Consider the following 25013-nt stretch of genomic DNA (forward strand, 5'->3'; position numbering starts at 1 on the left):
TCTTTCATTTCCAGTCCTGTACTTGAAATGAAGATGTAAGCTTACTCCTGGCTAATTTAGCACTGACTTCATGCAGCTCTCAGTGTGCAGCTTAATATATAAAGGACAATAGCAGTAAGCATTGCAAAATTGGGTTTGGAATAATTCTTATGGTATAAAAAGAAGTTCCAAAAAAAGTTGGAATAGTTCATTACTAAGAGACTTTGAGATTTATCCATTGCCCCTGTGAATTTTCTCCAACATAGTTTATAGTAAAGTAGTAGACCACAACTGAGCTTTCACATCAAAATAATTACAGGTAAACACAGAATACTAGGTGACAAGAAAACTGACCTTTTGCTGTATGGTAAGGACCACACAGTTTTACTTCCAGATTGGATGTCTGATGAAGTGGAATTTGTCCCAGAGTATTCTGATAGCCCCACTTGCCCTCTGGCAGGTTCTGTAATTCAGCTGGGCCCTGGCTGTTCCTTAACCCAGGAGTGAGATGAATGTAATGCACACAGTTGTCTCTCATGATATGTACTTGTTTTATCTGCTAAAGGTGCTGTTCTGCCCATATAAATCAGAGAGAGGCTTCATGCTGGCAGCCTGAAATGGTGTGTAAGTTTACATGCATTTCTTGTAGTTTGAGGCCTTTCCTGTGCTGCCAGGGGAGAGCCATGCAGTAATTTGGGATGCAGGTGGAGAAAGAGCAAATCTGTGGCAAATCCTCTAGCTGAAAAAGTCCAGAATACTAAAGATGCCAATTGCAGAAATACTTCAAATACTAATAATTTGATTTATGTTTTGATGACAAAAAAATTGTTTCTGCAGGCTGTTGGGTCGGTGCCCAATGAGTGACTAATTTTAGTCAATGCCTTTTTTTCCTTCTTCTTATCTCCTGGTAACTTTGCAGTGGAGGTAAATGGTGGGCAGCCTTGGTGCTGCAGACCAGATGGCTTTTTCTCTGTGCCTCAAAAGAGGGAATCAGTGGATTGTATTGGAGCATACATAATGCTGCCCTGTCTCCTGCTGCTGGTAATAGCAATCTGATTTGTGGGCTGTGTGCTTCTAAAGCTTGTGCAGTGGAGCTGAGGGGAGGCTCTGATGTGAAATGAACTTTCTGCTGAGGCTTGGCTAAAACAGGCAGCACGTGCAGATGTGACTGAAGATTGTCCTGCTCCCGCTGGAGGCAGAGCTCTGCCACCTCTTGGTGCATCCCTTGGCACAAGGGAGGAGGTGCTGGGACCTGCTCTGTAAGAGGGAGAGGGAGGTGCCACTTCTGACAGGGATCTGATCAGGGATCAGGGGCACGGGGCACTGCCAGCACTGGAGTGCAGCGTTCCTGTGCTGCACACTCCAACCAGCAGCAGGAGAATTGGAGAAAGGCACACTCCAGGGGTGATGGGTGTCAGGGTTCAGCTTTTGCAGTACAAATGAAGTCAGTGTTTTGCCAAATATCATGTGTTGGTAGGCATGGTTGGTGCTGTTCATAAGGGCTTGTGTTTTAGGACAGGCAGAAGGGAAGCAGGGTAAGGATCTTACTGGATGGGTTTTTATCACATAGGGGGAGGCTGCAGGATAACGGCAGCACTTCAAGCAGAAATTGTTGTCTTTACCCCCAACACGACCTTTTGCTGTGGTTCATGGGTCCTCTGCTCTGCTGCTTTCCTAGACAGCTGCAGGAGATTGTGGCACACCTCTGGCACTTCCATTTTTCAGCCCAAGGGGCTGTGAGCTCAGCACTGCTGTGTCCTGGATGTTTGAGACCAAAAAAATCAGCAGAACTCTGTGAGATTGCAGTATTTGGGAGAAGGCTCAAGGTTAGCTTTGTGGCTGCTATACAGTACTCAGAACTAATAGTTTTTGGGATTATTTGTGCTGCCTACCTTTAAAATTGTATGTTACCATGGTATCAGTATATTGTCCATTATGAGAACACCGTTTCAAAAAGAGGACTTTATTATTGTGGTTATTGTCTACAGAAGTCCTTGTAGAAGGGTTCACATGGCTGGAAAACCTACTTCCATCCAGTAGTTAAAGTAGGATTTGGAAATATACATATGTCAGTTTATTAGTGGGCTCATAACATGAGGAAAATACTGACTCATCTTGAAATGAAAATTTAGTGTTTATTTATTTATTTATTTATCTCTTCAGTGAGCCCAAAGTTTGGGGGAAGCATTAAAAAGTCCCCAAAGCCACTTTTCCCTCTTATGTGTGTTTTACTTTCAGAGTTTTCCTGAATAAGCTTTCCTTGCAGTGGCCAATTGTTTGAGGTGCTTCCTCTGCTGAAACAACTTGTGCCGTGCTTGTATAGATGAATGATCTCTTGGAGGATTAATGACTCAGTCTATAATAAAGCTCATGTTTTTCCCTCTTCTCCGGGAGTGTCTTCTGTCACACCATTTTTAGTGCTGGCAATGCAGATTAATTACATAGGTTTTTGAGACAGTCATGCAACCAGTGTTAAAATAAGTGCTCACCTGTGCAGATTTAGACAAAATAGTCTAACGATCTAGAGAGGAAAGCCTTTACATAATGTAATTGCTGATCTGGATCCTAGAATTTTCTATATTGATTTAGATATGCCCCTTTGTGCTCAGACATTAGTGAAATCAGTAGCTGTAGAACATCCCTGTGGTTACTTGTAACATTTATTTTCAAAATTATGAGCTGTTATAAATGTATTATTTAATTGAAAACACTTTCACAAACCTAACATGGTTGTGTGTGTTCCTGTTTAGATTTTCAAATCAGCAGTTGAGGAGCCACATTTAAACTGCTTTACTCCATCTTAGTACTGAGGATGTTCATCAAGGCATTCACAGCTGCCCATATTGAATAGTGGTCAAACTCCTCTGCTTTTGTTCAGTTAGAATGTTTCCAAGTGAGGGGAGGCAGTAGGTGCTTGGTTTTAAACTTGACTTTTATTTTTGAAAAGGGTAAAAGCTTTTGCACTTTTCTCCCACTCCTCAAAGCCTGTCTCCACATCAAAAATGCTTCTCAGAGAGTTCATACAGCCTCTGGAGCAGACAGAGGAGGTTTTTAAGCTCTCTTTTTTGCAGTGCCCTGTGTGTCTCCCTCCCTGGAGCAGGAGGAGGGATTGCTGGGGTCTGTGTGCTCAGAGGAGCAGCAGTTCAGGACTGCAGGAGCTGTCCATGCCGTGGCTGCCACTGCAGCCAGCCACACATGAGAACATCAGGGCCCTTGTCACGCCAGGCTTGGCAGCCCTGGCGTGGTTTGAACCTTGGTGGCTTTTGATCAATTTGGTTTCATCTGGACTTGCTGAAATTCATTTCTTGTGAGTGTCACAAAACACATAAATACACTCATTCCTGACTCTTAGTTACTGATGAGCTTCCTGTTATGATACTATTTAATACCTCATAATCTAGAACAGGGTTATTTTTATTGCACATCTGTGGTGCACATATTTTACAGAATCATTGGTGGTTTTTTTCAGAGCCAGGAAAGGCCATTATAATCATCTTAGATTCTTCATTAAATATGCTGGGTATACTTGTATTTCGAATTTCTGTGCTTCATTTTCAAGCTTCCTTTTTAGCTACAGTTTTCTTTTTAAAAATGTATTGAACTTGGTTTAAGATTTTGAGTTACAGGAAGCTCAACATGCCTTTTCTTGGTATAGTTACCTAAAATCTATTAAACTTTGTATTAATTGCTAATCTAAATTACCCAATGTAATCTTTCACAAAATAGGTCTGGTTATGCCTTTCCATTAAAAAAAAAAGGCTGCAGAGCTGTTTATCCATCTGAATTATCTTTCATTGTAGATACTTATGATCAGTGCAGATCTTGACCTTTTTTGGGAAGAACAAGATTGGAGCGTCTTAACTTTCTCCCAATAAAACATGTCTTTAGATCTTGAAATTTATCTCCTAGATCTCTGCTGAATCTTTTCCTAATTTTAGAAACTTAGTCAAGTGTGAACACTGTGTTCAGGTAATTAATTTACTAACAGCATATGCAAAGCACTGCTCAGTAGGATAGTAAGACAAAGCTAAGGTAATTTACAGTTTGCACTGGAGCTGTGTGCCAGTGCCACTGCTGTGCTGAGCTGCCTGTGCTTCCTCCCTGGGTTAAGGGTTTTTTTACTCTCAGTATTAAGAAAGTCTCCTTTGAGATCCTCTGAACCTGGAGGGGCTGGAAGTAGATTTTAGTTGTAATAACCTGTATGATTCACAGGCCTTATTTCTTGTTTCCACCCATTTGTTTTTGAGTGTTTCTGGAAATGAAGTCTGTGTCATTGTCATAATAGATATTTACATTCAAGTGTTTGTGTGTGTATTCTACTTTAATCTCTGTTTATTATTAAAATGCAGTTTAAAAAGACTGCCTGTGATTATATATTTGTTATTCAGAATAGGAGTATACAAGATTACTGGCATTTAGTGTGAGGCTAGTATATTATAAATCTAATAATTATTGTAAATGAAGTTGTGTGTAGTTTGAATAAACTTAATCTATCCTACATCACTTGGCAGGGTTTTTTTTAGTTCTCTAAATGCTTCTATCTGTATTTAGTGGTTGGTTTTTATTGTAACACAGTATTGCTATAGATCATCATCCTAATTTCTGGTTCTGTGGCCCTGGTAGTATTGACAGTACTGCCCAACTAAAAGGAAAAAGTGGGGAAATGTACCATATTCCTTGGAGTTGGTGTTGTTGCAGGTAGCCCTAAAATCAGTATAGAAGAACTTGACAAGAAAAGCCTTGTTGTGTCATACTGTTTACCTTTGAGGTAAAATGAAGCTTATGGACACCTCCATTGTCATTTTAGTATCCTACATGTGTTCTAAAGCTTTAAGCTATAGAAGTGTTGATGTTCCTTTTCTGTACTTTGTTACAGTAGAATAGTGTAGTTTAACTTTTGAACTTCCATAGTTCAGGAGTATTTAATCTGGACATTTGTAATCCTAAATAAAGATGCCCTGGATACATTAATTACAGGTCAAGTGAAAACAAATGAGCAGCCCTCTTCTAACATGCACTTATGGAAGATTAACTATCCCATGTGGAAAACTCCTTGGCAACTAATGCTGTTTTGGAGTGCTAATCTTGTAAAGCTAGGAAGTAGCACAGTGACCTTCTGCTGGCCCATCATCATCATCCTCACAGGTGAAGCATCCCATGGCTAGCAAAGCCTCTCAGGCACTTGGGCTGTGAGACTGACACCAGCCTAGATAAAGCTTTGCTGCCTCTTGCTGAGTGTTTGTGTTCCATTGTTAACAGTGTTCATACTCACCCTGGACTGGATTGATTGAACTTGATTCATATCAACAAGATAGTGAGAAAAAAGAAAATGCTTGTGTGTTCAGATGAAGTGCCTGAGCCCTCTCAGAAGGTGATCTGCTCTGCAAAGGCAGCATCTCCTCCATTTGACAACCCTGATGACCCTGCTCCACTGTGCCCATCCCCAGTGTTGTGTTCTTAAGCTGTGTGTATTTACCCCTGCACACTTATGTGAATTTGGGACACACTTCACTGTTCCTAATGTTACCTTTCAGAGCTGTTCATTCTTGGTTGATAGCAGACTACCTGTGCATTTATGCAAGCACAGTGTGGTGTAGGATTTTTAGCATAAAATGTAAGAACAAAATTGATACCTTGAACATACAGCTTTGTTTCAAAAGCTGAACTCCCTGTGACTCAGATCATCACAGAATCATGTTCCTGTGCCAGTCACTGATAGGGCTCCAACCCAACAAAGGTGATAGATCAGAGAAGAAATGTGCAGGAGGTGTGACAGTACAGCCCAGGTGTGTCACCGTGGTTCTGACATGTAACCCCACATGTGGCTGATGTTGTAGATTTCAGTCGCTTGGGAGATACTGGGAGCTCTCTAAACCCTCAGTGAGTTCAAGTTAGTTCTGTTTCATATCTTAAACTCTTTTATTTAAGCTTTTGGGGGAAAAGAAATAGAAACTTTATTTCCTTTTTGTTTCTTTTTTGTATTGAAATTTTGTTTTTTAACAAGTGGCATAATAAGATGGCAGCAAACAAAATGCTATGATGAAAACATAAGGGATTAGGGAGGTTTTTTGCTGTTGCTGCACCTGTACTCTCTGTGACACTCCCTGGAATGTATTCTCGTAGAGGCAAGTATCTCTGGCACTGTGAGGTTAGTGAGGTAAGGAGCTGGATAAATGGCAGCTGCAAGGAATTTCTGGAGCTTTGGAGCCAGAAAGTTCTTGGAGCAGCAGTTTTGAAGAGAAGATGAAGGAGAGAGCAGAGAAAGTGACAGGGAGACGTAATTGTCACACAGGAACATAACTGGAAAGATAAAATTGATTTGAGAGAAAAGCAGGAATCTGGGGAGGCATTGTCATGCAGGAATATCTTCCCCTGTGCTAATGCAATTGCTTCAGACAGCTCATTCCTAGACACTTGAACATTTCTGAGCATGAAGGCCCAGTTTTGTTTTTCCTGGTCAGGAGCATTGCAGAGGTTCTACAGATGCAGTGGAAGGGGAGCATTGACATTTTCATGTGTTTATTACACTGTTTGAACAGTTTGAGCAAAGTAACAATCCTGTCTGCATTTGAGATCTGAATCTTTCTGAACAAAGAGGTACCACCAGGGGGCAACTAGCTATCCATCTTCTTTCTGAGCATGAACCCACTCCTTTCCTGGAAATCTTGGGCACTGAAGAATTTTGAACTGGTAGAAATCATTTTAAAAAAGAAGTGTTCTTTAGTTTTCTTGTCAGTTGTAAAATACATTTGCAACTGCATTAAACAAGCAGCCACATGGGAGAATGTAGTTTAGACATAAAGCCTGTTGAGAATTTGCTGTGTCAAACCCAAGTGTTCAGCATTTATAGTTGTTTTGTAGGCATGAAACTAAAGGAAAAAGCCAAAATGTGAATATGCTTTCAGGATTTATTGGTAATAAAATTACAATTCTCTGCCTGGTGCCATGGAAGGTATGCTGGGTTTGCTCATTCAGCTGTGAAAGATTTTAATATTAAATTCCACCTTCTGCCTGAGAATTAATTAAGAATGAGTAGACTCTGTATAGGTTGTAGGGTTTGAAATAGCTTGTGATTTATGTGGACTTTTTGCTATATTGCAGGTTCTTCGGCAAAAGCACTTGTGAGCTTGAAAGGTAAGAAATTAATATGTTATTTACTTGTACCCAGTCTGACTTTCAGGTATATTTAGTTTCTGTCTTCAGAAAGTTCAAGAAAATCACAGGCTTTTTTGTTGAAATATGGTGGGGTTTATTACAGGTATTTGTAGTTCTATAGAATAATAATCCTTGGCAGTAGAAACTACATATATTGTGGTGTGTTTAGACACTGCTCTTCTGGGTGAAATTCCTGAAATGCTTTTTTTTCTTCAAAAGTACTGCCTAGGCATCAAGTTTGATGAGAAGATTGGGGTAATCTTTCATCTCTTGAGCAGGAGATACAGGCAGGATTCTTAGTGAGACCTGTACGTGTGACACAATTTACATTAGGAAGGCATTTCGCAACTTTATGGGGTTCTCTGTCAGCAAATTGTGGGTTAAATCACAAACCTGCTGCTTATATTTTTTCTTTGAAGTTATCTTCATGAACATTCATAAAAATTTTGAATACTTCTAATTTGCCCAGTAATTAAAGATTATTTAAGTATTACAGGGGTTTTGTTACACAAAGAAGAAGGCATGGTCTGTTGAATATGTTGTCATTAATGCAGATTGTTGGAATAAGATTTTATTTACTTGTTAGTGTACACCCACTTAATAATTTTCTAGAACTAGGTGTCTATGTCTTGTAGAGCTTCAGGTTTCAGTTACAGCCACAGTTCAACTGTTGATTTGTGTCAACCTGACAGTGGAAGTAACTGATTCCAGCCAAGGAGGTTTCAAGAAACCTAAAGGTTGTCATAAATAAAAAATACTTGTTTATGTTCCTCTTTGTAGTGAAAACCTCCTTCAGTTTTTTTTAAATTAATGTTAAGAATTATTTAATAAAAATACTGAAATCTAAAATCTGTTTGTTACTGAATTCAAAGATGTTGCAAGTAAATATTTTAGTAGTTGATGATGTTATACTTGGTTTTGGACCGTAGTTATGTTAAAACATACACATACATATTTATATATATATATATAAATGATGTACTTTCTTCACAACAGAGGGAAGTTTATCCAGTTCGTGGAATGAAAAATACAATTCTCTGCAGAAAACACACATTTGGAAAAGCAAGAATGCTGGGTCTGCAGTGGAAATGGTAAGAAGCAGTAAAAAGCTTCAGGATTATTAAAATACCATGCAGGGAGTCAAATGTAAGGATCACAAAAAAAGGCTGAGATTTATAGTTTTGTAATGTCCAAAGGTGAAACTATATCCTTCACAAGCACTTTGCACAGTTTGCATAAGAGATGAAAACATATTTTAAAAAAGAATAATCAAACACATTAAATTTCTGACCTCATTCAAGATAGGTCAAAATAATTTCCTCTCTGTTTTTTTTTGAAAAGCACATGCTGTGTGAAGTACTTGTACTGTATCTACCACCTTGAGCTCAGGATCCCCAATTCTGATCAGCTATTTTTGTATCTCATGAAATATCTCACTTCTAATTATGGCTGAGAACTGAAGCATAAAGGAAAGGAAGGGAAGGTATCTTCATTGTGTCTTCTGAGGGGCAGATTTTAATAAAAGTAAAGAACTGTCAGTGAAATTTGTGTATTCTGAGAACTTTCATAGGAGCTCTTGCATTAAAGAACAACTTTGGGGTGGGGATATGAAATGAGCCTGCAGCTTCCAGTGGGATGTCTGGTGTTTGGGTTGACCATTTCAGCCTTGTGGTTTTTGCTTCACTGTTTCTTGTCCTGTGATCTTCTCCCTGGTACTTATTTTTAGGTATTATAGGATTCACACAGATGCATATATACACACATGCTGCTATGTGTTTATGCTAGAGGAGATAAGGTCTACAAAATGCAGTTCCAGACAGAGACCAGAACTTTGTGAAGACCTTTAGTTCCTGCAGTTCATGTCACAGTTTTCAGCTGCTTCCCAGGAGTGCCCATCATCTCACAGAAACAAGCCTCACTGGTAACTTAGAAGATCACATGTGCTAAAGACCCAAAGTGACTGGCTGTAATACCTGTATAAAAACCTTGTCAGTCTTTACATATGGTGGCTGTGGGTGGTAAAAACACAGAGTCAAACTTTGAGTGTAGCTCAGCGTTCTGTAGAAAGCTGGGGGAAAGATCAGAGCATAGTCTGACATGTTGGCAGTGACCCATGTTGCTAAGATGTCATGGAGTAGTTTGAGTTTACTGAATGCTGAAAGTTTTGAATACATGTTTTACTGTTGGTTGAAAAATCTTTCCAAAAATGCCTGACCTGTTTAGCCACTGTGGATGATACCTCTTTGCAGCACTTTTTATTTCACTCTGTTATTTCAGACAGCTCAGAGTGATGAAACACTCTTCTCATTTTAGGTGGTTCTTTGGAGTAGAGATTGGCAGTTTCTGTTGGGGGTCATAAACAGTTTGCTTGGTCTGGCTCATGATGATTTGGTTCCCTTGTCAATTTGGTTCCTCTGTCCAGTGGGTGTCTTCCCTGGTTTGTACCAGGAATTAATTCTATCAAAAATGAATGTTTTCTTCTGTGTGCTGCATGTGGTTAGGTGCCTATCACATACAGGGCACTTCTGTTACTTAAATACACTTGAGTAGTTATTTTTATAAAATATATCTAATTTAGCATAAGCAAGGCACATTTCCTGGGAAAGCCTCATGTTCAGATGGCTTGGGAAAGACAGATTTTTAACTACCACTGATTAATTTAATAGAAAACATCTCTTTTCAAGCAGTTAACCAGTAACAAATGCATTCAATGTCTTTCTAAAGTGCAAATGCTTGTTAATGAAGTTTTATTTAACTGTGTTGATTCATTTTGTCTCTGGCTGTTGTGCTGGGCCACAGAATCTTCATGGAGGGAAAGGAAAAGCTGCTTCCCCTCAGTGCTACAGCCAGTCACAGGTTGCTCTTTTGTCCTCAGTGAAAGCAGGAGCCTTTTGTCACAGGGTCAGATATTGAGGAATAACTAAATGAGTTTTTTTCATGATACATTTGCAATATCATTTCTTGTTTTCAGTCAGCCTTCTAATTCTTTCTGAGCTATAGTAGTACACAAGTGAATTTCACTTAGTATGAATTCTAAATTCTTTTTTCTGAGATTGTCACATAATTTATTCAAGATGTAGTTTCTTCAGACTCAATCTTCCTAGCATTTTGCTATGCAGATACTTTCAATGAGTTAAAAAAACAGCAAACACATCACTTTATTAGAAAACTCTTGCTAAAATTCTGTATAGCTGAGAACATACCAAACAAATACAGTGTTTGAATAAACATTTTTTTAATCCAAAATTCAAAACAAATTGTTTAACTTATAACCAAGGCAAGCTAAGATACACAAGTGTTTAGACACCTAACTCTAATGGAAACAAGTGGGAGTTAGGCTCTAAATACTTCTGTGAAACTGGGCCAGCAGCATAGTAATGGTTATAGTTAGCACTGGAAAAGCCTGGAATCTTGAACTCCTCCTTCTCTCAGTCCTTAGATTTCTGAGTGCTGGGAGGCACTGTTTATTGTGTACCATGTGCCTGAAAACCAACAGGTGACAAGACAAGAGGCATTTCATTTCTCTCACTGTGAATTCTCTGCATGAACAGAGAAATCAGGTTTCTTGCGTGTAATTCTGAATTTTGTTCCATACAGCCCTTCAGAAATTCCAAACGGAGTCGACTCTTCAGTGAGGAAGATGACAGACAGATAAACACAAGGTCCCCCAAAAGAAATCAGAAGGTTGCAATGGTTCCACAGGTACCTACATACATGTATGGAGATCTTTTTACCAAAAAGGGGAACAAGCCTATGTGTTCTAGTTGAAAATTTGAATATATTTGCTTTTCAAGTTGCATTTTTGGTTTATGAATCTTCTTGTGAGGAAAACTGTTGTTAGAAGTAAACCACAATTCAAAACAGATTAATATTTTTCTTTCTTACTACTGGTTTCCTCAGTTTGTTTGTGGGAGTACCTGTTCTTTGTGATCTTGAACATGAACACACAGAGCTAGAAAGGATTCCAGACTCATTGCCATCATGCTCCTGCAAACAATTATCTCCTGTAGTCAGCATAAACTTATTCAGCTTCAGTTGAAAACTGCCTAAGTTTTTTGCACTGATTATGTAATTGAGAAGGCTACTATAGAATTTAATGTAGCTCAGCAAGTTAGGGACTTGTTCTAGATTTGTGGCCTGACTGTGTTCATGGCCAGCTTTACCTTCTTGATCCTGTAATGCTGAAGACCTCAGTTCAAAGAGCTTGTTTTTCCATCCTCCACTTGTTCGTCCACTCCTTGATATAGCACAAAAAAGCAGCTGTAATTTGTCAGCCTTTATTTGTTGTGATAGAAAGGGGAATGTCTCTTAGTCTCAGTGAGCTGGCTCTGTAGTACCTTTGTCATCCACATCACTTCTCTGTGCCATCACTTATGAGGCTCAATTTACCTCACTGAAAAAGTACTATTTGAATACTGCTCTGATTTGCCTTCCGAGCTGTGCTGTGCAGTGCCTGATGTGAAAAGCTTGGCTCTTGCCATTTGGCTGGGTCTGTTCTGCCAGAGGTGAGAACCATGACATTTCTCTTCATTACCATGATTTCTTAAGAGTAGAAAGACAGTAATGTTCTAAATCCAGCTGTTTGGTTTTTTTTAATGTCTGATTCAGGAGGTCCAGTGATTGCCAGATAAATATTTACTGCAGGGACTGCAGCTGTTGTAGTTCACAGATCTTGCTGTCCCACCAGGTTTTGTTTCCTGGAGTTCCAGTGGGAGAAAGAGGCTTGTATCTAGGGCAGCAGCAGCCAACAAGGTGCCTACCTTGTGCTTTATCATATTATTGCTGCTACTAAAGTCCAAAATACTTTGAGTTTTTGGGGAAGGATAACAATTGATGATGGCATGGGGACTCCGTTAAACCTATAGTCTCAAAAAGCTGTTACTTTTTGCAGAGAAGTTTTCTTTCTGTCAGCTAAGACAGCCATCCTTGGAACAAAATTGCAGATTTTTGTTTTATGGTCTTGTTTAAACAAGGATCTATCTATTATGCAAGCAATCTAGAACACTGTCTTTTCCGTGATTTATAAAATAGCTTTCAAATGTAGTTAAATCTTGATTGCTCGTTTCACTTGCAGTTTGCTAAGCAGACACTCTGCTCAAAGCTTTGCCTGTGTTACATTCCTGTCCTAGCTTCATCCTCAGCTTAAGAAGAGCAAGCAAGAGTAGAAGTTCTAGTGCAAATCAGGCAGGTGCTGTAGCTGGCATCTGAGCTGCAACACCACTTATGCTCACCTGAGACAGTCGGTGGGGCCTCAGAGTGTGGAAGTCTGTATGTATTTTGACCAATAATGTAGTTTTCAGTGCTGGAAAATGTTTCTGTTAGAAGAGCTTTGTATGGAGATAATGGTATTGATCCTGTTAAAATTTGCTGTCTGTTCTGTTTGATTGCATTGCTGATATAATGCAGTAAGGGTTGTTATAGATCTGCAAGAAAAACATTGCTGTGAAACAATATATGCAGACTTTTATCAGGAAAATCTGCTCTATTTGAATACTGAAAATATTAGATTCTGTTTAACTGTTTGGTTTTGGTTGTTTTTGTTTGTTTTTTTTTACTACATAGAAGTTTAGTACAACAATGTCCACACCAGAAAAGAAAGTGTCACAGAAGATTGGTTTACGGCTTCGGAACCTGCTCAAGCTGCCCAAAGCTCACAAGTGGTGCATATATGAATGGTTCTATTCAAACATAGATAAGTATGTCTGGTTTGTATAATTATCTCTTATTAGCATAGAAACAAATAATTTTCTAAAACTCAGCTGCATAGTTCCATATATTGATTAGATATTCCAATTTATTCTTAAATTACTAGTTAGGGAAAACTATTTTGTGTGGTGGTGGTGGGTGTTTTTGTTTTTTCTGATGAGCAATGTATGTGCTCTTGGTTCTTTGCAAATACCAACTTTAAAAAGTCTTGCATAGAAGCCTGCCTTCATGGATGTAATTTTCTTTTTATCACTCTGCCTCTACCAGATACCAGATTTTATTCCAGAACACTTAGACTTTTCTGAACCCTTGCATCAGTGCTGTACAGAGGAGATAGGAAGGACACTGCTTCTTCATAAAGTGCTGCTTTCCTAAAGGGTGTAAATGTTGATATTAAATGTTTTTTCCCATCATCCTGTTTTTATTGTAATCACTAACAGAGCTTCAGGCTGTGACTGTTCAACTCTTGTCCAGATATCAGCATCCTGCTTGGATCTCATAATGTATTTCCTGGACTGTTTCTGCAGTTTGTGCCTCAGAGTTTTTGGCATTTGTTCTCTTAATGCCTCTATCACAGTGGTGTGAACTGTTTAAAATAAACAATTTCTAAAATTTAAAAGACATTACTGATCAATGGAATATTAAAATCTGCACTGTTTGACTAATAGATGCAACACAGCTATTTAATATTCTAAAGAATGGCTTCAGAGTTAAGCATTATTTTACTGAATATACAAACAAAATAATTACTGTTTTTCCTTCCTATTTTAATCACAATTGCTGTAGCTTTTTTTCCTTAACTGAGAAGGCAGTCATAGCAACAGAAAAACATTTTGGCATATATTCATCAGAAGTGGAAAAATTTCACATCCATTTTAGTTAGTTTTAAATTCATCCTCTCTAGAATTTAATTCCTTTGAAAGAATTAGTCTTTTCATGCATCTTCCCCAATTACAAGAATAATAAATAAAACAAAAAACCCCAACCCTGCTTATTTCAAGGAGTAATTTTAATATGTGACATTTTTAATAATGATTTTTGCAACAGACCAAGAACTTCTAGTGTATTCTTAAAGAACTGTCTATGAAACTGTAGGTCTATCAGTAGACTAGAGTTTGAGTTTAGCAGGTAATTCTGAAATCCTCTTTGATAGCTATCCATGTATGCAGGTGTGGTGGGTTCTCCTTGGCTAGACCAGGTCCTCATCAAAGCTGCTCTATCACTCCTCAGTTGGACACAGGAGAGAAAATGTGGCAAAAGGATGAGATAAGCACAGGGAGAGACCACACCACTTACTGTCATGGGCAAACAGATTCAGCTTTGGGAAATTAGTTTAATTTATTGCTGGTCAAATCAAAGAAGGATAATAAGAAATAAAACCAAATCTTAAAACACCTCCCTTCTTCTTGAACTTTATTCCCAGTTCTCTCTTCTTTATGTCCAATCCCCCATAAGCACAGGGGGATGGAGAAAGGGGGTTGTGGTCAGTTCATCACTTGTTGTCTCTCTCTGCTGCTCCTTCCTCCAGGGAAGGAATCCTCCCATTCCCATGGGAGCCAGTCCTTTGCAAAGTTCTCCAACCTGAATCCTTCCCACAGGCTGCAGATCTTCACAAGCTGCTCCAGTGAGGCCCCTTCCATGAGATGTACTCCTTCAGGAATAGACTGCTCCAGTGTGGGGAGCACACTTGGGACCCCCATGGGGTCACAACTCCTGGCAGAAAACCTGCTCCAGTATGGGCTCTTCTCCATGGCTCCACAATCCTGCCAGGAGCCTGCCCCAGTAGGGGGTTCACAGCCTCCTTTGGGCATCCACCTGCTCCAGTGGGGCCCTCCATGGGCTCAGGGACACAGCCGCTTCACCGTGGTCTGCAGAGGAATCTGTGATCTGCAGAGGAATCTGTGATCTGGTGCCTGGAGCACCTCCTTCCCTGACCTTGGCTCCATGTCTGCAGAGCTGCTTCTCTCAGATACTCCTGCAGCTCTGTCCTGCTGCACAGGTTTTTTTTCCCCTTCCTGACTACATTATTTCATAGGCACGACCACCATTGCTGATGAGTTCAGCCTTGGCCAGGGGTGGGTCCACCTTGGAACCAACTGGTGTTGGTTCTGTGGGATATAGGAAAAGCTTCCAGCAGCTTCTCAAAGAAGCCACTTTTGAATCCCCCCCCTCTGCCAAAACCTTTCCTTGCAAATCAAATACAGCTTGTAATGCTCATAAGATATGACCATGTTAAGATACTATAGCACAGTTTACTAAGAGACTGCATATCTTTGGAGGAAAATCTTTGATGCATCTTGTTTGGAGTGATATGATCCAGGCTTAATGAGAAGCTTAAAAAAGTTTAAATCACAGAGCTATCAACTGACAAAATATGGCTCACTGTACAAATCTCGGAATATTTTAATCAAATTATTGCATCCAAAATTGAAATCATCAAATAAAATGCCATGTCTGCTGTAAGCTTTTGAAATATTTTTATTTCTACAACTCTCATCTGTGGTTATTAGATTATTGAAGCTGATTCAGTTGAATTCTCTATATACTACTGCAGTGGACTGTTTTCTGTAAAGTGCCATTGATTTTGGGCCACCAGAGACTCCTGAAGTGCTCCTTACTACTACAGTGATCACAGGTCCTCAGAAGCAGATGCACCTGTAACTCGGTTCCACCATTTTCCAGAGTTCCCAGTCTTGTGGATGCTGTGGATTTAGAGTTTGCCTGCTTAAGGACAAGAGTTAGTAAGAACAATCAAATATAGATTATCTTTCTCCAAAAAAAACCCAAAACCAAAACACAAGCTAAATAGTTATTCTTTATATAGATACCTTATGTTAGCAATAGTAAATGTGGATAAAATTATACTGTTGTATACTCTTCTGTGTCTGTTTCCTGAGCCTCACTGCTCATTCTTTTTGTTTTCCTTTTCACTTCATGCTGCAGATTCTCCTACTGCAAAACTATTCTCTTCTATTCTTGCCTGGGTTTCCTTATATCTGTGCCCCTTTCCTCTCTCCTGCCACCCCAGACACTCAGTTGAAAGCAGTGTTGCTGCCAAGGTCCTCTTTGTTCTGTGCTGGGGTACGTTCCCCTCCAAACCCCAGTGCCCTGCACAGAGTGGAGAAAAGCAGCTTTCTCTAGGATGCAGTTGTCCTTTTGTTCTTGCCAGGAGGGATCTATTTCAGTTGCACACAGTCTTTTATGATTAACCTTCTATTAGATGGGCATATCTGTTGCTGCTCCCTTGTCTCCTCAGCCTAAGAAGAATGTGGTACTACAAAGAAAAAAAGGCAGTCATAAAACAGAATAGAGATGGGTCATAGCATCAGAGAGAAATTCCTGAGCTGTGCAGGGCTGTTCTCTGAACTGTCACTTCTCTCATACTGGTGCTGTGCTTCACCATGGAGTCATGGGGGGATACAATAGAAGTCTCACCTGAACAGCTGCAGAGAATGATGAGTTGGTTCAATTTCCTGTATTTTGGAAACTTCTGTTGAGAATCTGAGTTACAATTGAATGAATTGATGAAAAAAAGGTACTGTCTGGCTGTTTCTCAGTACCATATTGTCCTTCCCTTTACTCTCAATATTTCACTCTCTGGTTTCCTTCAGTGTGTTGCAGTATCCTCATGACACTGAGCTGACTCTGCTGAAGTTTCATTTGGTGGCTTTTTATCCATTATAGAGCAGGATGAATTATGTGTATTTCTCTGTAGAAACTAGAGAAAGGAGCATTTTTAAATGTCACTGATAGCAAAAGTCAAAGAGTAGTAGTCCTGGAAACTTCTTGATTTTGTTTTTGGCTGAATTAAAATTCTTCTTTGAATAGGAGTGTCTTGTTCATGTGACTAATTTATGTTAATATTTTTGAAATGTGTTTCTGATGATGGATGTTTTTTTGGAATCTTGTGACAAAAGTTTACTTGGTGTGGTTAATGTAGGACTAATTATGTTTCAACAGGCCACTATTTGAAGGAGATAATGATTTCTGTATATGCCTGAAAGAATCTTTTCCAACTTTGAAAACCAGAAAATTGACAAGAGTAGAATGGGGGAAAATCAGGCGATTGATGGGAAAACCACGGAGGTAATTTTTTCTTTTCTTTCAGCTGTTACTTACAAGGAGTTTTGATGTTACTGAAATTATTCCCTTTCAAAATTTTTGCATTCAAATAGTAGAACAAAACAATATCTTTAAAGTAGTAAAACTCATTTTATTGAGGTGTTCTCTGAGCACCTCTCTCCCTCACACACCCTCTTCCTTAAATGCATGTGTCCATGTAGCTTTCATGAGCCTATGCTTGGAATGTTCTCTTACCACTCCTGGTAGCTAAATCTCCAAGCTAGGTTGTGTCAAAGTTGTTTTGTATCTTCTACACTGCAGTGTTGCCTGGCCTGGAAGAACTGGCCAGTTGTTCACTAAGGTTTTTTTCTTCTGTCATAACCAGCTCTTCTTGGGGAAAACAAGTGTACATTTTCACCTCATTTCTTTTATTATTGTTTTAAACCATTTTATAGATCCTTAACTTTTCTTAGATTGGCTGTCAAGACAGAGAAGAGATGAACTCACCCATAAAGTATTGTCCATTGCAGAGAAGGACATGAGGTTCTTTTTCTATTACAGAATTTTTAGTTCTTAAACCCTCTGATTAAGCTCAGCCTTTTCACAAAACCTACGCAATTAGCCTAGAGAAGGCTAAGGGAGGATCTTTTTTCACATAAATATGTGAAGGGAAGGTATAGAGAAGATAGGGCCAGGTTTTATTCCAGCATTATCTGGTGACAGGAAAAGAGGGAATGGGCACAAGTGAGGTGGCAGAATCTCCATCCTAAGATGTACTCAAAGGCCCTCTGGATGTGGCCCTGGAGGTCATTCTGCTGGGGAGGGGTTGGAGGAGGTAACCTCCAGAGGTCCTTCCAAATTTGACCACCTTGTCATTGTATAAGTAGTGTTTCATAAATTAATCAGCCTTTAGTTCTGTAAATGCAAACACTAAGGCACTGAATCCATTTCTTTATATGGAAGATATGGAGTATATTTCTGAATATATTCACTGAATATATTTCTTCATAGATCACTGAGTCAGGTTATATTTTGCATGATGGAGACTGTTTCATCTTCTGTACCTGCAAACAACAAAAGTAAAAATTGTCAGTCAAGGGAAGGCAGCAGAGCCAGCTTGAAAATAGCTCCTTTTAGAAAGATATTCATGTAATTGGAGCTTAGCTTAGATAGCTTTTCCTTTGTTGTCATGCTTCCTACTGGCAGAGAAATGGTGTATTTGGAGGTTAAGTTACCAATTTCTCATTTGACTTGTGCCAAAAGTGGTTACCTCTCTAAAAGAGAAGCTTGCCTCAATCAGCAGCCTGGTGGACCATTGGTAAAACTTCAGAGTCTTGGAATGGTTTGGGTTGGAAGGGACCTTGAAGATTGTCTGGTTCCAGCAGGGGCTGGGATCAGGGGATGCCCTGGGCAGGAACTTTTTCTACATCAGATTGCAAAACCCCATCAGCCTGGTTGGTTGCAAATTTCCTTTTGTTTTTCAGGGGGTCTTTGGGTTGGTTTTTTGCTTTTCTTTTTTTAAGCCATGTGGAGAGTGGATTTGGGTTTGATTTGGGTTTTTTTTTTGTTCAGCTATCATAGAGTTATTTTTTTTAAAAAGAGAGACTCGCACCAAAGGAACCAAAGATCTAAATAGGCAGGAAATTGCTTTATCTAATTTCTGAAGTAGAAGTATTTGACTCCTTAAAGAGTCTGATTGTTTGTTAATGCAAACTTTGAGTTACTGCTTTACAGCTACATAAAGTAAGAATTCCTGTTTGCTTTTTATTTCTTCACTAATATTGTTTTTTAAATTACTGGTAGTCTCTTTCAAGATGTCATGAGTGGTCTTTGGTCTTAGTTTTAAAAGACTTTGAATTATTCTAAAATATTTAAATGCTTTTTCAAGACAATTTTCATCTATCTCTAGAGCAAAGATTTTTTATTTTACATTCTGTTAGAAATTTCTTGTCTCTGTCCTCATCTTATGGAGGATATGTCAACACTGATATCTCCCCATTAGAGATCAAAATAACACTTTGCAGCCACAGTGTTGGTGGCAGAGGATAATAGTGTCTCTCTGATAGTTATGCACATGGTTGTCATCTTTTTTTTTTGTTTGTTTAAATATATTGTAGTATTTTCTTATGTGTGCTGCTACCTTAAATGTCCTATCACACACCAGCAGTGTGTTTGATTGGCACAGCAGTATTCTTCAGGAGAGCCTGCAAAGCTTGTAAGATTCCTGTAGACTGTGGGGAAAGATATGCTCCAGGAAAAGGAACAGGTAATAGTTAGTTTTGTGTACTCTGTGTAAACTTAATTTGGCTTGTGAAATAGCAGTGGATATGAATTAAGCTTAGATCTGCTTGTCCTGCCACTACTTGATGGTGGTGATTCCTCTGTTAGTTCAAATTCTCACAAGCAAGGTAAAAACTGAGAAGAATGTTCAACCTCTTGAGAAGTCTCTACAGAAAACTAATGAGTTTGCAATTTTGGTCTGTACCATAGTTTTAATCTTCATTTTTTCATAGGATGGCATGAAGATAACCTTTATTAAATGCATTTGGGGAATGCTGGGGTAGAGGTTTCCTTTAACAGGAGCCAGAAATGTATTGCAAATAGTTTCTATGTCCATAGTTACAGCATTTGGGACAGAGACTTTTTAAGACCATCTGAGCTATCAGTAAAACAGTAGTTGCTGTTGTGGGGACCTTCCAAGGTCAGTGATTAGTACATCAGCATTTGAATTTGTATTTCTAAGAGCATGAGTCAAAAAGCATCAGGTGATATTTGCTGTTCCTAGTGCAAGACCCTGGACATTATTAGAAGGACTAATACAAAGTCTGTAGTGCTTTTTTGTTTTGTTTTGGGTTTTTGGGTTTTTCTTGTTTGTTTGTTTGGGGGTTTTTTGTTTTTTTTTTATCTATTTTGTTTTCTCCTCAATGGACTTGAAAAGGTTGGACCTGCATTTTGCAACTTGATGTTCACAGCCCACTGCAAGCATTTTTTCATACCTGTTCCTTCCCAGTAGTAAATATGAAGTCAATAGCATCAGTAAATGAGAATATCCAAGTAAGCTCTTCCTGAGTTTCCCAACCACTATCCCTCTCTATGTCTACCACATCCCTTTCCAGATATTTTAATTTCCTAAGAGAAGCACTGGAACAGTACATAATTCCAGGTAAACACATTCTGCTCTTCAGTGGTAAACTGGTGAGTGGGACACACACATACAGCCTCAATCTACAACAGGATTTCTAGGCTATACAAAAACTAGACTATACAGAGTGGTGATTTTTGTGCTGATATGGTTGGAAAGCCTCATGTGGGAGCCTTCAGTGCAGTGCATTTTTGCATTACCTGACAAAAGTGCCTCACAGCTTCAGTTCATTCTTGCTTATGTTTTTCTCCCATGTCTTGCTTAGGACTAGGATCTCATTGTGTTAGCACAGGGAGAAAATAGGTGGCCTGTGCCCCATATAACTTAGAAAACATATATAAGATAAAAGGCAACTGATGTGTGCATGTAGAGTGTGAAACTGCTGGTCAGTGAAACAAAATGGTCTCAGCATCCTGGCTCCTTAGTGCTTACAGTCTTCTTGTACACAATGCCAGGAAGAGAAATCATGGAGAAAAGTGAAAGGGCTTTGTGGAAATCCCTCAGTGAGGGATATACAGAAGAAAACCTAAGAATGTTTGTTTCAGCATATAATAGGAGAGTAGTAGAAGCAGACTTGGAAAAAGGAGCTGATTTCTTAGTAGTACTGGTTGGAGATGACTGAGGAACATCTTGAAGGGATTTAAGTCAGAAAATAGTTTGTAGTGTAGTAGAGGGAACCATCAGCAGAGTTGACAATCTCTTCTAAAATAACTTGATAAAATAGAACTTAATGGTCAGTAATCAATATATGACTGTATGAGTTGCACAGAAAATGTTTAATCTACATTTTACTGTAGTAAAACAGTTAACAAAGGTGGCAAATTATTTGATAAATAACTTTCTGCAATCAGGCAGACTTAAAATAACATTTGTGCACCTTTTTAAAATTACTTCTTTCATTGACATGAGACTGAAGAAACTTTTTTTAGTAAGGAATGAAATATGGGATTGAGTCCTTAATGTCTTTGTGCTTTGTGCTTATCTCCCTCATGAATCTTGCCTATTCAGTAGGTTAGAAATGAAAATTAATACAAAGTAAGCACTTTGGGAGTGAGCCTTCCATCTTTTAGATTGCATTTTAAGAACAACCCTACCTCCCAAAATGGGGAAGGGGACTACGAGAGATGATCTGATTTTTACACAGTAGCCCAAGATCAAATAAACTTTTGCTATGACAAATCTCAGAACAGTTCATCGGTGTAACAGATTTTGGGGCTGAGCTGTGCTTTGCACAGGTGCAAGGAGATGAGACAGAGAAGTGCCCTTTAATGTGCTGAGTCTGGTGCCCTTTCATACTCAGTTAGCTTAATTGAGCTAATAAGCACACGTAAAAGGGTTTTTCTGTGTGTCAGTAAGTGCAGGCAGCCAGGGCACTCACAGGATGCCCTCCTCACGTGCATTGAACTGGCATCCAGAGCAGACTGGGGCCAGCCTTAGCTTTGTTGTGACCCTAGATGGATCCTTATAAGCAGAAAAAATCCTAAAAATTTGTGCTCTTTACATATACTAGTGCAACAGCTACTATTCCTGAGTATTGTTTGAAAATAGACTCTTATTTTAAGGGTGAGAATTCTGAGTAAGCTTGTCTAAATACATTAAACAAGATTTTTTTCTCTTGAACACATCATCCCAAGCCTTTTCATTTTTTCACACTGATTTTTTAAACTGTGCCTATTTATTTGATGTGCCTTCACATACATATGTTGTGAGTGATTAATTTAAGTATAATATATATTTTATCTAATGATATTGCAGGTGTTCCTCTGCATTCTTTGAGGAAGAGAGGTCAGCATTAAAACAGAAACGGCAGAAAATCAGACTTTTGCAGCAGCGGAAAGTTGCAGATCTTTCACAGTTCAAAGATCTTCCAGAAGAAATTCCATTGCCACTTGTAATAGGAACAAAAGTTACAGGTAATTTCTTAGAAACAAACAAAATAAGCAGCCAAGTGTCTTTTGATAAGATTTTAGTAAGTCATAATCCACTTAGTGCACATAATTGTATCAAATGTAAAACATCAAAATTGTATCAGTTTTTTGTTAGTTCATTGGAAGGTGCTTGTGAAGATTAGGTGGTATTTTTATAACAGTGATAAGGTTTTGAGGTGCAAACTTAGTATGGCTTATTATTTCTGCTGCTCAAATTGTAAGATTTTTTACATGTCTAGTATATCTAACACATTTTGAAGAGAGGGAGATGCTTAATCTCGAAATTCTGAGTGTTGTCTGAGTTTAAAATCTGACCTAATATAAAACTGGAACTTTATTTTTCCATAAATAGAAAACTACCTGTTTTGAAACAGATACACAATTGGTATTGCAGTGTAGTTGGACATGTATGCTAAACATGACATTGCCTTACTAAAAAACCTTACACATAACTGAGGAAGGAGTATTATTGAAAACATTGCACAGGTTTTGTCTAGTTTTATGACAATTTGAATTCCTCCCTCCTGTCTGATTTTCGTCCAGGTGCTTTTCACTTCAGTATCTCCTATTCAAATGTTCATTGCATTTTTTGTGTTGGACACCACTGCCCTTAGCTCTTGCTGAAGAGCAGACATGCACCACACTGCCTCTCCTCTCTCCTAGACCTGTATCCTTCCAGTGTGGAAGGACCTGCCTTCCACTCTTTTTTTTGCTAAATATGCAGTCATCAGAGGAGGGGTTCAGAGAGAAGTGCTGTGCAAAATCATGTGGAAATTGACTTTTGCCTGCAAAATCTGTCTGTCAGAAGGTATAGGATATGAAACAGTGGGAGTTTCTTAGACATAAGTGTAGTGCTAAGGATTAGATTAGGGAAATATTTGACTTTCAAACTTAAATTTTGTAAAAAATCGTTTAATATATGGCCTTTAAGTATATATATATGAAGAATTACTTGCAAAAGATGTAATAAATCTGGTTCTGTTGTTTGTATCATAGCATTGTAATGTTTGGTTTCTTGGTTCTCCTGTTGCTCTTTTCAGCCCGTTTGCGAGGTGTCCATGATGGTCTGTTCACTGGACAAATTGATGCTGTAGACACTCTTAATGCTACCTACAGAGTGACTTTTGACAGGGCAGGTCTTGGAACACACACAGTCCCAGATTATGAAGTTCTTGTAAGTATTAATGACACAGTCTAAAAGTAGCTGTAATAAGAAAATGAAATTTAAGAATCTACAATGATATGCTTTAATCAAAAATAAGAAATTACACCCAGGTGGTATTGTCATAAAGTAGAAACAAGCATAACAGATGCATGGGAAATTCCAGGATGATAAGATTTTACTGTTCATGGTTTTACAGAACAGGATAACCCTCTATGATTAAAGCAAAATGGCACAGGGTGGAATAATTTACTAGACCAGCTATTGTAGGCTGTTACAATAGCCTGAGTTCGATATGAATAAATACAATGAGTAGTATAAGATCTCAAAGAGAATTCTGCAATGAGCTTCTGCCAGGATTTGCAGAAAATGTTCAAGAAAACCTTGTCCCTTTTTGATTTCCCAAAGTCGGGGAAGGGCTGTGGGAGTTGCAAACTAATGCATAATACTAATGCAAAGTATTATGCGTTGACTGAACTTGATTTTGCAATTTCTTGTGCTAATGAAGCTACCTGGGAGGATGTTGTTTTGGTCAAACAATTGGAGATTATCTCCCTGGCTCCTGCCAGGCAGTCCAGCCCAGACTGGAAGTTTTCTGGAGGACCTCCCTTTCTTTTGTATCTTGTGTGGTGTTGGATCTACGTAATATTTCTAGTCTCTGTCATGTTCTGAGTTTGGATCCTCTGCTGAGCTCCTGTTGTGATTTTCCTGCCAATGGTATTTTTGGAAATGTTCATGCAGGTTTTGTTTGATGTGATGCCAGAACACTTTAAAAACTCCTAGGCCAAAAGCAAAGCGTTAATATTTTCCTGCTGTTGGGCTGAGGCTAGTCCAGATAGGCACGACTAGTCCAGATCCCACGAATTAATTACGTGTTCCAAAAGGGTAAAAATTAATCAAGCATTGATTAATTATATGTATATATATCCTTAATTTCCCTGTCCCTGTCTGGCAGAGTAACGAGCCTCATGAAACCATGCCCATCGCTGCCTTCGGACAGAAGCAGCGGCCTTCGCGCTTCTTCATGACTCCTCCCCGATTGCCCTACACTCCTTCACTCCAGTCTCCAATCACAGTAAGTTACTTTGTTCAAGGGGTGTTAATCACTGAAGTGTTTTTTTGATACATGTTGAAGCTGTTGCCTTAAAAAGTTTTTGAGATTGGTTTTCTGACGTTATTTAGCATGATCAAAATTTTAGCGAAACCCTCTGAGAGGAAGGTATTCATTTAGATGTTTTATCCTTTATAGGACAGTGATCCTTTATTAGGACAATCTTCATGGAAAAACAAAATTTCAGGCACAGACAGTGAAACACTAGGAGGCTTTCCAGTAGAATTCCTCATTCAAGTGGTAAGTATTAACTGCAGCTCTTAATTTTGTTTTTTATTGTCCTTTTGTGTTTATTCTGCCAATTACTCTGCAGTTCAATGACCTTCTGTTAATTTATGACAAGTATGGTAATAGCCAAATTAACTTTTGAAGTTTTTATTCCCCCCTTCTTAATTTTCTCACTTGTTTATAACCTCTGAAATATGCTGCTTTTTGGACCACAGAGGTCCTCAAAAGTGTCTTATTTTCCCAGATCTACCATTTTTTATCTTTAAAAAAAAAGTATTAGTTGTATGTGCAGACTTTAAGACTTTTTATGTATTTAAAGTATAGTTGCATTGTGCAAAGAATGTTTGTCTATATACATTATGATATATATTTTATGTTATATAATGTTCTGCCCTCTTGGAGAAGAAAAGCAACACTCATTTCCATGCAAGCAAACATTCATTTTATAGATACTACACAGAAAATCCTTTTTTCTTCACTTTTACAAAATAATTTCTGAGTGGTTTTTGTGTACTAGTTCAGAAGAGCACAGACAAGTAA

The 25013-nt window shown here is 38.7% G+C and overlaps 1 protein-coding gene across 4 annotated transcripts in view; it reads left to right on the top strand.

The window, feature by feature from the left end:
• LIN9 (lin-9 DREAM MuvB core complex component) overlaps positions 1–25013 on the top strand; it is a 38340-nt gene that overhangs the window by 2412 nt on the left and 10915 nt on the right. For 2 of the 4 annotated variants that reach the window (XM_064415354.1, XM_064415355.1), the window contains exons 2-10: positions 7081–7113; positions 8131–8225; positions 10732–10836; positions 12697–12830; positions 16801–16926; positions 21800–21957; positions 23013–23146; positions 24090–24209; positions 24384–24485. In XM_064415354.1, coding sequence (XP_064271424.1) covers positions 7081–7113; positions 8131–8225; positions 10732–10836; positions 12697–12830; positions 16801–16926; positions 21800–21957; positions 23013–23146; positions 24090–24209; positions 24384–24485 — 1007 coding nt within the window. Of the gene's footprint in view, positions 1–7080; positions 7114–7822; positions 7872–8130; positions 8226–8860; positions 9056–10731; positions 10837–12696; positions 12831–16800; positions 16927–21799; positions 21958–23012; positions 23147–24089; positions 24210–24383; positions 24486–25013 lie in introns of those variants that run through there. The other 2 variants (XM_064415356.1, XM_064415357.1) reach the window with 2 other exon arrangements.

The sequence above is a fragment of the Passer domesticus genome, chromosome 3 (genome assembly GCF_036417665.1).
Source record: "Passer domesticus isolate bPasDom1 chromosome 3, bPasDom1.hap1, whole genome shotgun sequence".
In the NCBI taxonomy this organism is placed as follows: domain Eukaryota; kingdom Metazoa; phylum Chordata; class Aves; order Passeriformes; family Passeridae; genus Passer; species Passer domesticus.